The sequence below is a fragment of the Geotrypetes seraphini genome, chromosome 9 (assembly GCF_902459505.1).
Source record: "Geotrypetes seraphini chromosome 9, aGeoSer1.1, whole genome shotgun sequence".
In the NCBI taxonomy this organism is placed as follows: domain Eukaryota; kingdom Metazoa; phylum Chordata; class Amphibia; order Gymnophiona; family Dermophiidae; genus Geotrypetes; species Geotrypetes seraphini.
Window position 1 is genome coordinate 16,512,400 of NC_047092.1, and position 16,852 is coordinate 16,529,251.

The following is a 16,852-nucleotide window of genomic DNA, read 5'->3' on the forward strand; positions in this document are numbered from 1 at the left end:
ATCATCATTGAATGCTAACGCTACACAAGCTCGCTCTTGTTACTGGCACGGTGAGGACTGTTTTACTTTGGTTTCAGATTTAGCTGTGGCGGCTCAGCCATCCTCCTTTTAGTATTTGCCTGAAGATTTAAATATCATACTTAAATATTTAAATAGCAGCCTTGTACAAATCAGTGTAGCCCGCAGAAGGCATATCAACTTGCCGAAACTAGGATCCTTGTTGGGGCATCAATTACAACTATTTATGACTGACTTGGACATCTTTCTCATGCCTCTTTTGTTTGTTTCTCCGAGGATAGCAGGCATATGTTCTCACATGTGGGCGACGTCATCCATTGTACCCGATACAGACACTGTCACTTTAAATCTTTAGGTAGTGCCCATACTGCGCACATGTTGGTGCCTTCCCATCCAATGTTTGCTCACGGGACCATCAGTTCAGTAACAAAGCTAAGAAGCCAACTAGGTGAGGTGGGCAGATTGTAAGAATATATGCCTGCTTTACTTGGAGAACATCTACTACAAGTAAGTATCCTTGCTTTTTCTGAGGACAAGAAGGAATAATATTCTCAGCATGTGGCATTCCCAAGCTGCAAGGATCATGAATGTAGATGAGAATAATGGATTATATAAACATGAGTTTGGCGAAACCCAAGAAGTTAGGAGGTAAAGTTGGCACTCAGGAAGAAAAAAGATTCTACAGAACTGGCTGCCCAAACTGACTGTCTCTGCTGGAGTTCTGTTCCAAACAGTAGTGAGAAGTAAAAGGTATGGTTTGAGATTCAAGTGGCTGCCTTGCAGATATCCTCGATTAATACAGAGTAGATACGAGCTGAAGCAGCCATAGCTCGGACATTGTGGCCTGTTACACAGCCCTATAGCATCAGCCCAGCTTGAGTATACACGAAAGAGGTATAGTCCGCTAACCAAGTTGAGATGGTTCTCTTGGAGTTAAAAGCCACAAAGAGTTGGAGCATCCTCTATGACAGTGGTTCCCAACCCTGTACTGGAGGACCACCAGCCAGTCAGGTTTTCAGGATAGCCCTAATATGCATGGGGCAGATTTGCATGCCTGTCCCCATTATATGCAAATCTCTCTCATACATATCCAGGACAAGGTTGGGAACCACTGTTCTATGAGGTCTAGTTTGGTCCAAGTAATATGCCAGAGCCTCTTTGCAGTTCAAAGTGTGAAGAGCTGTATTTCCAGAATGGGAATGTGGTTTCGAAAAGAAAACAGGAAGAACTATGGATTAGCCGAGGTGACGTTTCTCAAAGATAAGTGCATTAAAAAATTGAGCACTGTCTTTTTTGTTTTTCATATCTAAGTTAAAGTTTAGTTGAATGTTATTTAATTTATACTTTAAGTACTGATTGAATTGACTTATTCAAGCATTTGGGGTCGGACCAATGATTGAGGCTTGACCTGTTAAGGCAGAACTTACAGGAATAGGACCGGAACAATGGCAAAACTCACAGGGAAGGGGAAATTGAGTTCCTGCGGGGACGGGGGACAAATTTGTCCCAGTGTCATTTTCTACTCACAACCTCAGGGTGCTGAGGCAGCTGCTCTAACCACTAGGCCACTTCTCCACAGTTAGAGCCAACATGACGACCACACAATCCATAGAGCATATTCAGTATCGCTACCTATATAGATAACAGCACTGAATATATATTAAAGTTTCTACATTTAGGCACAGTCCAAGAAAATTTTGGTCTTTTGAATATTAGCTTAACATATAGAAATAAAACAAAAAAATAAAAGGAAATAAAGTAATACCTTTTTATTGGACTAACTCAATGCATTTCCCTTCCTTTTACTAAGCCACAGTAGGTTCTACCGTGGCAGAGAGCGCTAAATGCTCCAACACCGCTCCGACACACAGAATTCCTATGAGCGGAGGAGCAGAGAAAGAGCATTTAGCACTCCAGGTCGCGGTAGAAACCCCTATCGTGGCTTAGTAAAAGAGGGCCTTTATGATTAGCTTTCAAAAGTAACCCCTTCTTCAGATTTTTTTTTTCTGATCTGAAGGGTTGCATACGGAGGGGTTTCGTCAGCTGTAAGGCGGAAGTCATTATGCCATTGTATAGATCCATGGTGAGGCCCCACCTGGAATACTGTGTGCAATTCTGGAGGCCGCATTATCGGAAGGATGTGCTGAGACTGGAGTCGGTGCAGAGAATGGCCACCCGGATGGTCTCGGGACTCAAGGATCTCCCATACGAAGAACGGTTGACAAATTGCAGCTTTACTCACTCGAGGAGCGCAGAGAGAGGGGGGACATGATCGAGACGTTCAAATATCTTACGGGCCGCATCGAGGCGGAGGAAGATATCTTCTTTTTCAAGGGCCCCACAACAACAAGAGGGCATCCGTGGAAAATCAGGGGCGGGAAACTACGAGGTGACACCAGGAAATTCTTTTTCACTGAAAGGGTGGTTGATCGCTGGAATAGTCTTCCAGTGCAGGTGATTGAGGCCAGCAGCGTGCCTGATTTTAAGGCCAAATGGGATCGGCACATGGGATCTATTCACAGGGCAAAGGTAGGGGAGGGACATTAGGGTGGGAAGACTGGATGGGCCGTGGCCCTTATCTGCCGTCTATTTCTATGTTTCTAAGGGGTTACCTTCGAAAGCTAATCATAAAATGCAATAAGTTAGTCCAACAAAAAGGTATTACTTTTTTGTTTTATTTCTATATATTATCTTGAAAAGTGGATTAACACAGCCACCACACCATTTCACTCAACATGGAATACTAGCTTGAAATTATCTGTGACTTCCTCCAATTTTCATAATCTTTCACCATGGCATCTGATGCTTGATATTATTCTGTTCATTAAATATTTTTACACACACAAAAAGGAACATGAATTGAACAAAAAAGGCACTTAAGTCCCTGTGAAACTGAGTCTTCTGTACATTTTATTATGCCCAATAAAATTTCTCTTCTTCTTGGGTTTTGATTTTACATTGTTTCATATTATGTTTACAACTTACTTACCTATCAGAATGAGAATATTCTTAAATATTTCAAAACTGCTATGGTAATGACATTTTATTTGCCATGGTGATTCACTGCAATCATTATTCAAATATCATAAAATCTGCTATGCACATAATGCCAGAGCTATTGATTTATCTGTAGTAATTAACAGCTTGAAAAACAAAGTTAACTGCTTCCCCCATTCCAATAAAATATTTTAGTGGAATTTAAAAACCATTAATTTAACATTGTGATAGGTACAAACTGTGATCTCTTCAAGAATCCTCTCTCTGTTCTACCAAGGCTGCAGTTTCTTAAGGGGTGTGGAGACAAGAGGACAAAGTCTCAATCCATTTTGGATAAGCACAGGCCACTATCCCACAATTCTAGTTTGCTTTAATAAAGCATTTTATCCTAGAACAGCACTTTAAACGCATTGCTGCCTCTGAAAAGTTTTCCAGGTGTCACACACTTAACTGAACTTTAATCCCGGCTGCACCTATCAGGAAATTATGAACACATGTTCTCGGGATGCATGCCAAAACTTTTATTTTCAGAGAAAAATTAATACTCTATTAAAGGGTATACAGCATTATTTTTTTCATTATACATTCTCAAAAAATATTCTGATATTACTGATTCAATACACCCAACCCATGTAATGCCTCTTGCCGTGTAAAAGGCACAGAGGAGTCCCTTTTAGGGCTGCATCACCACTGAAGCAGATTATAAACATACCCATCAAGAATAGACTCTCTGCAGCAGTACAAGTTGTCAAACTTCTGTTTGGTGACAGAGTCATTGACATTCATAGCTGGGACACATAGTTTTCCAGCTTTCGATAACTGGTATAATCTGTTATAAGAGAGGAAAATCTACATTAAGGGCAATATAAACATTTTTTTTTTAATTCTTCTTTGTCAGCACAAGACCACATTGGAAAAACTGGTGAACGAGCAGTGCCTGCTGGGCCAGCAGCAGCCACCACCTTCCTTCAGGTCCCTCCAGGCATCGGAGCCATTCCCATACCCCTCTCATTTCAGGCCCTCCTAATGTCTGATAACTAGAGCTGGTTTCTAAAAGAAACATGACTATGAAATCAAGAGGAGATTTGTTGGAAGGCGGTTTTCCTTGCCCACGAGTGACATTTGAAAGACAGTCTTCTACACAGTTATTTGTATACTGCCAAGAAACTTTTTTGCAACTACATTTTTTTAAGAAAAATATAAGACTTACAGGTCACTCTGCAGTAAACAATGATCTATTAGCATTTGTTAGATGCTGAAGAAACTTTAGCCATGTGTTTATCAGAGCACCCAAAATGCATCAGTATCCTCCTGCAAGTTTTACCCTAGCCACCATATCTTACATTTCAACTGCAAGCACAATGCTTGTATCTAGATTTTCAGAAAGCTTTTCATAAAGTCCCTCATGAGAGACTCCTAAGGATATTAAAAAGCTATGGGATAACATAAATTGTTCTGCTTTGGACTGGAACAGTTTAAAAGAAAGAAAAACACCTCGCAAGAACGCAGGAACACGTGGTAGCCATTTTCAATAGTGGCTCTGCATGGGGCAAGAGCATAGTAAGATCACTCTTGCCCCAGTTCATCGCTGACCACCAGGTCAAGGTAGGCTGTAGAGGTCTAGGAGGTGGGGTGATTCAGAGTCAAATGGGACAAGATGTAGGAGGGATCACTCCTGTCCCGGTTCACCGCTGGACCACCAGGATTTAAGGCAGGCCCGGTGGAGGCCTTCAATGAGTCCAGGAGGGGGGCGCTGAACTACAGACCCCCATTTTTGGGCCATTTGTTTGGCGCAAAAATCTTGGTTTATATTCAAACACATAGGTTGTAACATCTGCTGGCAATAACATCTCCCATGCATCAAAGATGATCACTCCCTCACCTATGGACACCAGTGACGCTTTCCTCCACAATACCCTTGATTTTCTTAAACATGTTGGGGTATTTCTTATAAATCCAGTGTGTTAGATCACCACCATCATCCAAGATCTGTAAATGAAAGACAGATTCACAGCTGCAGATCATGACAAATATTTTAAAATTTCCTACGAAAATGAAAAAATGGGTCAGTAGATGACAACAGCTTGGCCCACTGAGTCTGCCCATGTGTGATCTGAGAGCTTCTCCTTTCTCTGTTATGAAGATCTATGGTCTGCCCCATACACGCTTGAATTCTATGACTGTTTTGGCTCTATTTAATGTTCCAGTCTCCCTCTTATTCTGGGCAGGCAGAGAGCAGAATAGGCCTTCATCAGTCGCCACTGTTTAGGAATGCAGATAATCTGGCACCTGAGATTTTTCCACCCCTGGGGAAAAAAGCAACATGATTCTCCAGCACCATGTAAAGGAATCCTCAAAGAATACAAGGTCATGTGTATAATCTAGATAAAACCCCATCTCTCTCACACTGAATAGTCATAAGAACATAAGAATAGCCTTACTGGGTCAGACCAATGGTCCATCAAGCCCAGTAGCCCGTTCTCACGGTGGCAAATCCAGGTCACTAGTACCTGGCCAAAACCTAAGGAGTAGTCTCTGATCTTTAAAACAAAATGTAACATTAGACAAGGAGAATCTGAGTAAATACATAATATGGCATATAAATTATTACAAAGAGAATTACTAGACACTTAATTCAAAAAAGCCTTAAAAATAAGCACTAAAATATATAAAGTCCACAACACTGCTTATCTAATATAATAAAATGATAGGCCGCGCATGCGCATTAAAAAAACGTGTTCTCTGATCCCGTCGCGGAAAACACCAGTGCGCATGCGCGGGTTTCACGTCACAGCCACCTCACAATATGGAAGTTTCGTCACACGCTGACTATCGCCTCCACAAGCCTTCTCCCAGCCAGCCGACGATCGCCTCCACAAGCCGGGACTGGGGTACAAAGACCGCCTCCTCCCCCCCCCCCCCCGAGACGAACCAAAAAACTGACCCCACCGCCCAGGACCCAAGTCCTTTGCCACCCCACCCTTCTCTTCCCGCGGACCCCAGGAGGAGTCGGTTTCCATGTCGTCGTCGCCCCATCCTCCCCCCCCGGCCCACACGAACCCCTTCACGCGGTCTGACCGCTACCCTTACTCCCTTGCCGCCCCCCTTCACGCGGTCCCCACAAACCTCTCGCCTGTAGCAGCGGCCGCAGCACTCTACACACGCTGCTTCGCTGCCTTCAACTGCCCTGATTGCTCCACCGCGTCCCTGATGACATCATCAGATATGCGGCAAATCAAATCAGGGCAGTTGAAGGCCGTGAAGCAGCGTGTGTAGAGTGCTGCGGCCGCTGCTACAGCCGAGAGATTTGTGAAGAGTTGCTGCTGACCAGGGGAGCAGGGAAGAGAGACCGGGGGAGCAGGGAAGATGTGCTGCTGAGCGGAGGATCAGGGAAGAGGGACCAGGGGAGCATGGAAGAGGTGCTGCTGACCGGGGGATCAGGGAAGAGGGACCGGGGGAGCAGGGAAGAGGTCCTGCTGACCAGGGGAGCATGGAAGAGTTACTGCTGACCGGGGGAGCAGGGAAGAGGGACCGGGGGAGCAGGGAAGATGTGCTGCTGACTGGTGAAGCAGGGAAGAGGTGCTGCTGACCAGGGAAGCAGGGAAGAGGTGCTACTGACTGGGGGAGCAGGAAAGAGGTGCTGCTGACCGGGGGCGCAGGGAAGAGGTGCTGTTGGACCGTGGTGGGAGGGAGGGGCGTAAAAATGGGTTTGGAGCTGGGGCTGAAAATAGGGCACATGTGAGGGAAGGAGGCTCTACTAGCACCCGTTAATGTAATGGGCTTAAACACTAGTTCTAAATATTTCTAAAGAAACACTTTCATTCATTCTTTAGGACCAGAGGTGACACTCTCAATGTATTGTCAGTGGGATATTTTCACCACATCTCTTCATTAGTCCAAGATAGCGATTTTTTTTGTAAAAATATATATACATCTTTTTTTAGTATTGTTAACTTTCTAAACGTGATATTTTATAAAAGCAAAGCACTTATCTACATTTGTATTTGGGGGAGGGGGTTAGTTCAGCAGACATGAATCCATGTTTCACTAGTACAGGCTGTTTTAAGGCAATCTCCCCCCTGTGTAGTAGTATTCTTTCCAAGTTCAAAGTCCAGCTATCAGGGAGTCGTAAAACAATGCTATCTGTTCAGGGTCAAGTTTGTTGGAATGCTCTGCCTTTAGAGCTAAGAGCTAAGGTTTCTACTATTCTACAGTTTAGAAAAAGGCTGAAAACAACGTGCTTTTGTCAGTTGAAAGGAAACAGTTGGGATGAGTTTGATTGTTGATTTGTAGATGTGACAGTCATTTTTTAAATTTTATATAGAGGTTTTATATTTTTATTTTCCTTCTTCGTTTGTTTTATGCTTTTAGATTGCAGAGGGGAGGTGGGTATAGTATTAATAGTTTTTCTATGCATTGTTGTATGTAGCTTGCTTCTTGTTTTTAATGGTATGTCTTTGTTTTTATCTTATTATCCATGTTATGTTGTAACCCACTTAGAATTGATGGATATGCGGGTTATAAATTTTTAAATAAATACTTTGAATCTCAATGGTCACTTGCAGATTGTTGTAGAGTACCTAAGTAAAGCTTTTAAAAATATCTACAAATTATGTTAACACTGCAATAGGGAGTAACTTCAGGCTGCATCAGTACAAGAATCTTTCCAACCTGCAATTCTCTTACTGTAGCACCAAAGCAGAAAGATGCAGAAATAAGACCCACCATATTGGGCTGCCATCCTTCAACATTTACACAGCGATCAATACACCACCAGAAGTCATCTTCTGATTCACCCTTCCAGGAGAAGACTGGAAACCCTAAGAAGGAAGGAAGAATTTATCAAATCAGAAACAAACACAATAAAAATAATATATATCTTGCCTCTGGCTCTGCAGCAATAGCTGCTCTGTCTGTACCCAGAAGCAACTTAAATAGGGCAGGAGAAGCAGTTGCTGGAGAAGCAGAGTTGTTGTAGATAGGTGAGGATATCTGTGCATTCAATCAGTCCAGCAGCTCAGCTATTACAACCTGCTTAAAAGTGGAAGATTCTGACATTCCAGGGGAAAGATCTGAACTTCCCCATTATGCTTCCCTATTGTAAAACACCAAGGGCAAGAGTGCTGCAAGCTCCTCCTGGCCACATCACACCTCACAGTGATGTCTTGGTCTTGCCATAGCAAGTTTTGGCTGACAATTAAAGAACTGCCTGTAGGACTCCAAAATGTCACCTCCCCAGATCAGTGTCTAAATATGAACAGATCATTGTCCTCAGTGCATATTCATTCCCTGCTTTAACATGCCTTAGCTGTAACAAGGACAACTTCCTTTTGCAGCTTATCACCCTGAGTTTAGTGGACATGAATATGGATATAGATATATAGTTCTTGTTATTAATGGAATAGTGAGAAAAACTAGAAAGCTTCAGAAAATTAATTCACATACTACAAATGAAACCAGAGTAAAGAAATGGGCACTCAATGCAAGGGGTCTCACTGTCTTCAAAACTTGACTTTTGCACAACAATGCTATAAACCAGGGATCCTCAATTCCAGTCCTCAGGGTCGACAACACAGCCTGTTTTTCAGGACTTCCACAATGAAAATATGTGAGATCTATTTGCATTCACTGTTTCTATTGCATACAAATAGATCTCATATATATTCATTATGGAAATCCTGAAAACCAGACTGGGCTGTGGCCGCTGTGAACAGGCTGCATGTCTTCATAGTAAAGCTTTTATGTTAACATCTTTACCCAAGACTTTCTGCTCTACTGGCAATCAGCATCAATATATTTGGGTTTAATGGAACTTGGTGCACTCCAGTGGTGTTGGGTTCTTGATCAAACTAAGGTAAAAGATTGGCTCTTGTGGAATCTAGCAAAGACCAAGTTCTGACACCACCATCAGAATGTAAAGATGACTGTCTCTGTATGTACACCATTGTTAGGTCTCAACCACGTCTTCATGCCACAATTTTCAAGCACACACACTAGAGTTGCCCGATTCGCTAATTCGAATTTATTCACATCGATAAATTGATTTGAATCGATTCATTGTCCGAGAAAATAGGACTTACCAATTCAGCGACCCCCCCCCCCACTCTGGTGAGACCCAACATATCTCCAAGGCATCTTAAAACAGCAGCGGCGACAGCACTGAACGCTTCATAGCCTTCCCCACTGGAGCCTGGAGGCTGCGAAGAAGTCTGTTCAGAATGCTGCCGCTGCTTTAGGAGGCCTCAGAGGTATGTCAGGTTTCACGGTGGGAGGATCGGTGGGGTGCTGCTGCACACTGGGATGGGTGGGAGAGGAGGAAAGATGCTGTACATGGTGGGAGAAAGGAGAGAGGAAGAATTGTTGGGGTGGAGGAGAGGAAGGGCGATATGAAACAATAGAAAGGGGTGAGAGGGAGAAATCCTTCATATGGTGGAGGGGAGGGAGACATGCATGGAGAAGAGAGAGGGAGAAATGTTGGACAAAGGATGGAGGGCAAGGAGAGATGGTGCATGGGGGAGAGAGAAAGAAATGTTGCACATGATAACGGAGGGGAGGAAAGGAGAGATGTTGCATGGACGGAAATAGAGAGGTTTGACTCAGCACACAAGGCAGGGAAAGAGAGAGAGAGAGATATGGTAGACAGTGGGAAAGAAACAAATGTTGGATATGACAGTGAAAGGTAGAAAAAAATAATTTTATTTTCTATTTTGTGATTACAACATGTCAGATTTGAAATGTGTATCCTGCCAGAGCTGGTGTTAAGACAGCGAGCATGAGCTAAGACCTAACAGAAAGAAAAAAGTATTTTTTAATTTTGTTTACACCACAGTGCCGGCGTGGTGTTGAAGAGGGCAAAGGAAGGTGGGGTGGGGTGGGTGGAAAGACTACAAAATAAACCTGCTAGGACATTTGACAAAAACACCCAATTAATCAGGAAAAGTGAATCGAATAGAAAAATTGATTCATTAGACTGAATCGAATCGAAAAAAATTTCCCTGAATTGGGCAGCACTGATGCACTCCTTGATGTATGGTTTTAGAAGAAAGGAGTTTGGGCACAAGTGAAACCTTAGATGGCACGGGACTCTGTGTAGTAAAGTGAATCTCCACCATATACAGAAGCATAGTCGACGCTGAAGAAAATGCAAAACCAAACCAACGTGTCCCAAGATGCAAAATCTACTATTACCTAAGAAGGGAATACACTCCAAACAACAAGAAGCTAAAAAAAAACCCCAAAACAGTCACCAGCAGTGATAAACACACACTACAGTTGAACATTACAACAATTTACTTAAATTTACAGAAAACAACTATTTTCTCTAGAACCAAGAGAGAAGGAGGAAATTGTACTTAGTAAAAATTGTAAAACTAACAATGTTATGACAGACCAATCTCCTGGAGAACTGTATATCTAGCACACAGTGTAGGTAGACAATCTAGATTAAAATGGGATTTAGACACAAAGAAGTTGCCCAAGTCAGAGTTTATAAGAGGAGACAATACAACCAATGGAAGAAAATCAAACAGCAAAAAAAAAATTAACTGGTGAAAATGGATAGGAGTCATAGCTGTAGTTTTAGAATGGAAGGGTGATGGCCCATAAATGCTTTAGGGGCTGGTGCTGAAATGATCCTCCCCCCCCCCCACCATTAATATTACCTCCCTATTCCTTGTGTCTACTCCCTCAACAATACAGGGAAACTTTACCTATGATGGTAGTTTTCGCTAACTTCATGCCCAGGAAGTTCTTTCAGTAGTATGCAAAATGTTATATGATCCATCCGTGACTTCAAAAGAGTACTGTACCCAGAAACATCAGTGAGCAAGTAAAAAAAATTTATATTGATTTTGCAAACATAGCCAATATGTACTCAATTTCAGTAACACCAACAAAAAAAGCTACATCAGTTGGGTAACTCAAAACACATGAAGGTGAAAAGCAAAATGAGCAGAAGTGATCAGAATTATGGATCCTTAGCGTCCCACCGTACTGTTCCTAAAGGAAAGAGCTTCCATTAATGATGATTGGTTTGGATTGTACACATGATATCACTTACCGCTTTCAGCCAGTGCGGCTGCCACTTCATTTAAAGTAGAGTAGATGTTGCAGGCAGCCCATCGGCATTGAGCCCCTAAGGCACCCAGTGTCTCAATTAGTACCTGGAACAAGAAAAACATGTAGGGAACCTAATGACAACTGTGTCTGCACAAAAGATGCTGCATTTGATATTCCTGTCAATGGAATGGTTTAATGGCCAACTACATCCTTGACCAGATTAATAAAATGGCAATGCCACAGTTGTGTGTTAACCTTATACAGCTAAAGTATGCAACATTCTGAGATTTTGTAGTTGCTTTCCTACAAGGTTTACACCTTGCTAGATGGCTTTAGAGTCTTTCTGCTCTAATGTTCAGTTCCTTTTTCATAATGATATGGCATTCCTGAAATAAAACACTTCTAAAAGGGAGAGGTGGGAAAGTTATGCAAGTATTAGAAAGCTATTTTCAACAACAGCAATTACAACACATCATTCCCTTTTTCCAAAAATACACATTTATAATTGAGCCATGCAGACTGGATTCGCTAATAATGGGTTATCCAGCAAAACAAGCATCATCCAGATGGAGAAAATAGTCAGAAAGCCAAGATTGTTTGCATGCTATTCCTCTCTTTTATTTATTTATTTTAGTATTTATACACCACCTATAGCCTAAGCGGTTTATATCCAGGTACTCAAGTATTTCTTCCCATCTGCCCGGGTAGACTCACAATGGAAGATTGGGTTCTTATCCTTGCTAATTTTCTTTCTTGTAAATAGGAATATTAGTCTTGACCAACGGGAGCCTAATTTATATATTCTTCTGCTCCTCCTCTCACTCTGGGCTGTGCTGGATTTCCTCACTATATCAAAGCAGTCGGTCAGCCCTCGTGTGTGTACAAGAGAGAGAGGGAACAGGGGGATTGTCCTTGAGACAACACAAGCCTGTTGTGCTCAATAAAAACAGCATTAATTGAAACATTTTACAACATATAACGAGATGAAATGAAACGTGTGCAACCTGCATCAACAATTTGAAAGATCTGAGAAAGAAATAATACCCAGGGAGTGTCCTTTCTCATGGGTGGGAACCATACTGGGAAAAGGTGAACCTAGTCACAAGTCATGGCAAAAGTTGCAAAGTGACAAACTATTAAGATCTAAGTTCAAATGGCATTTTGAAATAATAAGCCTCTAGACCAGTGTATCACAAACTATGTGCCTCCTAAGATTTCTGGTGTGCTGCGGTACACTGGGGAAGAGGAGAGGTGCCAGTGCCGGATGACTGTCTACAGGACGTGCCTCTCGCAAAGAGAGGCACGTCTTCTTCTCTATGATGGCCCTTCTCTCCAGCGCCGGTCTATTTCCCGGTGCAAGGCCCGTTTGAAGGGCCTTTGCACAAGCACTGACAGGGGTGCGCAGGCATCACACATGCGCATGACATCATCACGCAGATTAGATAGATTTCTCAAACCGAACTCCTTGATTGTAAAGCTGCAATACTGTAACCCTATGTGATGTACATTGTAACCCTTCAAATCTAAACTGTAACTGTATGTAACGTCACATTGTAACACTGTGAATGCTATATTGTAACCTGTTCTGAGCTCTTTGAGGAGGACAGGATATAAAACTAAATAAATACATATTCCTGCTGCACTAGAATCTGATTAACGTACTTGGGGCAATGGAGTGTTAAGTGACTTGCTCAAGGTCACAAGGAGTAGCAATGGGCTTGAACCTGAAACCTCAGGGTGCTGAGGCTGCAGCCTTAACCACTAGGCCACTCCTCCCCTCCTTGGAGAAAAAAAAGGTGTAGGGAGACCAACTCACAGACTCTACCTCAATCGAACAGCAATCTGGGATAGAGAGTTGCGCGGGGACAGAAATCCCACCCGTCCCCGCCAAAGTCCCACCCGTCCCCGTGAGGAATCCCACCCGTCCCCACCCATCCCCGTGAGGAATCCCTCCGTCCCCACCCGTCCCCGCGAGGAATCCCCTCCGTCCCCACCCGTCCCCGCGAGGAATCCCCTCCGTCCCCGCTCGTCCATATAAACTTCAGAAATAGTTATTTCATTTAATTATGCTACTGAATTAAAGGCTCTGGTAGAAACCATTTACAAATAAGCAAAAAGACTTTATTAATTTGAAAATATTAATTGGGAAGAATACATACTTTGCAAATGGGTTTCTACCAGAGCCTCTAATGTTTATAAATTTTTATCAACACAACTAATATACTACTTTATCCTGAAGCAAAATAAAAAAAAAGAAATACAGTGGTGCCTCGCATAAAGAACGCCTCGCACAGCGAACGCTGCACACAACGAACTTCATGTCATGATTCATACAACGAACTTCGTTTCACACAACGAAGTCGCCCGAGCTTCCACGATCGCTGCCGATGTATTGCATCCTTCCGCGCAGGCACTGCAGGCAGTCGTTAGTCACTGCGCTTAACTTAAGCACGTATCGCGGCAATCGTTCTTCATTACGAATTAAATCACGCACGCACGCACGTATCAAGGCAGTCGTCCTTTTAAGATAAACTCAATATTTTTTATATATCATGGCTTCTAAAAAAAGCAGGAAGGTGATTTCTGTTGAAATGAAACGGGAAATAATTAGAAGGAGTGAATGTGGGGTAAAACAGTGTGACCTCGTCAAAGAGTTTGGCCTCAGCAAGACCACCATTTTCACCATTTTGACAAATTTATCTTTTTTTATGTCATCTTAGCATATTTTATGCTGCAGAACGAATAATTTTTTTTAACATGTATTGTTATGGGAAAACGCGTTTCACATAACAAACTTTTCGCATAACAAACTTGCTCCTGGAACGAATTAAGTTCATTGTGTGAGGCACCACTGTATAATTCTTTTCCTACCTTTGTTGCCTGGTTTCTGCTTTCCTCATGTTCTCATTCAATTCCTTCCATCCACTGTCTCTCTTCCTTCTGCATCTTCCATTTGCTCTGTTACTGTGCCTCTCCCTTTCTTCCCCCTTCCAAATTGGTCTGGCACCCATCTTCTTCTCTCCGCTCCCCCCATAGTCTGGCATCTGTCTTCTTCCCTGCCAGCGTCTTCTCCCTACTCTCTCTTCCCCATTTCCTTTCAGCGTCCTTCTCCCCCCATCTTCCCCATGTCCTGTCAGCGTCCTTCTCCCCCCTCTGTCTTCCACATGTGCTTTCAGTGTCCTTCTCCCCCCTCTGCTTCCCCATGTCCTTCTCCCTCTCTGTCTTCCCCATGGCCTTTCAGCGTCCTTCTCCACCCCCCCCCCCGTCTTCCCCATGTCCTTTCAGCGTCCTTCTCCACCCCTTTGTCTTCCCCATGTGCTTTCAGCATCCTTCTCCCCCCTCTGTCTTCCACAAGTGCTTTCAGAGTCCTTTCCCCCCCTCCCTTCCCATGGCCTTTCAGCGTCCTTCTCCACCCCTTTGTATTCCCCCATGTGCTTTCAGCGTCCTTCTCCACCCCTTTGTATTCCCCCATGTGCTTTCAGCGTCCTTCTCCCTCCTCTGTCTTCAAGTGCTTTCAGCGTCCTTCTCCCCCCTCCTTCTCTACCGCCCCGGGTGCAGCACAGCCGGCTAGGTCCCCTTACTTTTGTGGCACTTCCCCGACCGACTGACAACAGCCCCGGTCCGACAAACCTCCCTGCCCTTAACTGCGAATCTAAATTACCTTATTACAGCTGCTGTAAGAAGATAATTTAGATTCGCGGCTACAGGGCAGGGAGGATTGTCGGACCGGGGCTGTTGTCGGTCGGTCGGGGAAGTGCCACAAAAGTAAGGGGACCTGGCCGGCTGTGCTGCAACCGGGGCGGGGTGTGGCGGGGCGGACCGCCCCGTCCCTTGGTAGCCACTCGAACCGCGAGGCTACTCTCCTCCTTACCTGCACTGCCTGCAGCACAGAGCCAAACGGAAGTCTTCCCGACTCAGTCGCGCGGCTCTTCTCTCTACCTTCTCTGCTTGCAGCACAGAGCCGAACGGAAGTCTTCCCGACGTCAGCGCTGACGTCGGAGGGAGGGAGGGCTTAAAGCTTAAAGCCCTCCCTCCCCTCCGACGTCAGCGCTGACGTCTGGAAGACTTCCGTTCGGCTCTGTGCTGCAAGCAGAGAAGGTAGAGAGAAGAGCCGCGCGACTGAGTACATCCAGCCCCGCAGGAACCCCGCGACCCTCGGAGGCGTCCCCACGGGATCCCCGCGACCCTAGGGGGCGTCCCCACGGGATCCCCGCGACCCTAGGGGCGTCCCCACGGGATCCCCGTGACCCAAAGGGGGAACCCGCGGGATGCCCGCGGGTCCCGCGGGATTCCCGTCGTCCCCGTTCCCGTGCAGCTCTCTAATCTGGGAGTCTGATGTTCAAAAACTGGACCCCACTAAGGACGCTTACAAACATCCTTGATTGGGTATTTATCTTTTGTCCTCTCAAATCTTAAAGCAGTGTTTTTCAACCTTTTTACACCTATGGACTGGCAGAAATAAAAGAATTATTCTGTGGACCGGCATCGGTCCGTGGACCGGCGGTTAAAGAACACTGGGCTAAGTCGTGGGCCAGACCCCGCCCATCTCTACCCAATCTCCACCCCAGAACCCTCCCCCATAATAGTACTAATTGCACCTTGCACGTCCCGTGCCTCATCTGGAAGCCTTCCCTCTGACGTTGCAACATCAGAGAGAAGGCTTCCGGTTCAGGCGCAGGATGCCCGTAGGAGCCACTGCCCGTGGCTTTGTGCACTGAATCAGTTAGGAAGAGGGAGCTGGCTCGAAGATAACGCCGCATCGATCGCACCGTGGACCGGCAGTTGAAGAATACTGTTTTGGGACTGATGCACGTGCTGGCCCTGTGGACTGGTATTAAATTTCTGTGATCTGGCACTGGTCCATGGACCGGTGGTTGAAGAACACTGTCTTAAAGGACTTGACTCTCAAGCAGAAGGACCCTGCAATTCACATAGATTTGTACGTCAAAGTGCCTGAAGCTTGCAATTTATTTTAAAAAAAAAACCTGGTTAATTAAATGGCACTCCCAGAGCCCTAGGCATGCCTGTCAAAATGGCACTTGTGTGCACCCTGCACTTAAGACACTACGTCTTCACCCTTGCACTAAGCAGAGCTCCAGACAGCACTTTGGTGGTTCTTCTGATTTCATAACCCCAAGATTCAGAGAGCTACTACAGTCAACACAACTAATATACTACTTTATCCTGAAGCAAAATAAAAAAAAAGAAATACAGTGGTGCCTCGCATAAAGAACGCCTCGCACAGCGAACGCTGCACACAACGAACTTCATGTCATGATTCATACAACGAACTTCGTTTCACACAACGAAGTCGCCCGAGCTTCCACGATCGCTGCCGATGTATTGCATCCTTCCGCGCAGGCACTGCAGGCAGTCGTTAGTCACTGCGCTTAACTTAAGCACGTATCGCGGCAATCGTTCTTCATTACGAATTAAATCACGCACGCACGCACGTATCAAGGCAGTCGTCCTTTTAAGATAAACTCAATATTTTTTATATATCATGGCTTCTAAAAAAAGCAGGAAGGTGATTTCTGTTGAAATGAAACGGGAAATAATTAGAAGGAGTGAATGTGGGGTAAAACAGTGTGACCTCGTCAAAGAGTTTGGCCTCAGCAAGACCACCATTTTCACCATTTTGACAAATTTATCTTTTTTTATGTCATCTTAGCATATTTTATGCTGCAGAACGAATAATTTTTTTTAACATGTATTGTTATGGGAAAACGCGTTTCACATAACAAACTTTTCGCATAACAAACTTGCTCCTGGAACGAAT

At 44.3% G+C, this 16,852-nt stretch overlaps 1 protein-coding gene across 6 annotated transcripts in view; it reads right to left on the minus strand.

Annotated features, from left to right (window-relative positions):
* Positions 1 to 16,852, minus strand: part of AHCYL2 (adenosylhomocysteinase like 2) — a 181,034-nt gene that overhangs the window by 44,348 nt on the left and 119,834 nt on the right. For all 6 annotated transcript variants that reach the window (XM_033958566.1, XM_033958571.1, XM_033958567.1 and 3 more), the window contains 4 exons: positions 11,075 to 11,177; positions 7,741 to 7,835; positions 4,898 to 5,004; positions 3,728 to 3,844 (listed from right to left, as the gene is read on the minus strand). In XM_033958566.1, the coding sequence (XP_033814457.1) occupies positions 3,728 to 3,844; positions 4,898 to 5,004; positions 7,741 to 7,835; positions 11,075 to 11,177 (422 nt within the window). The remainder of the gene's footprint in view (positions 1 to 3,727; positions 3,845 to 4,897; positions 5,005 to 7,740; positions 7,836 to 11,074; positions 11,178 to 16,852) is intronic.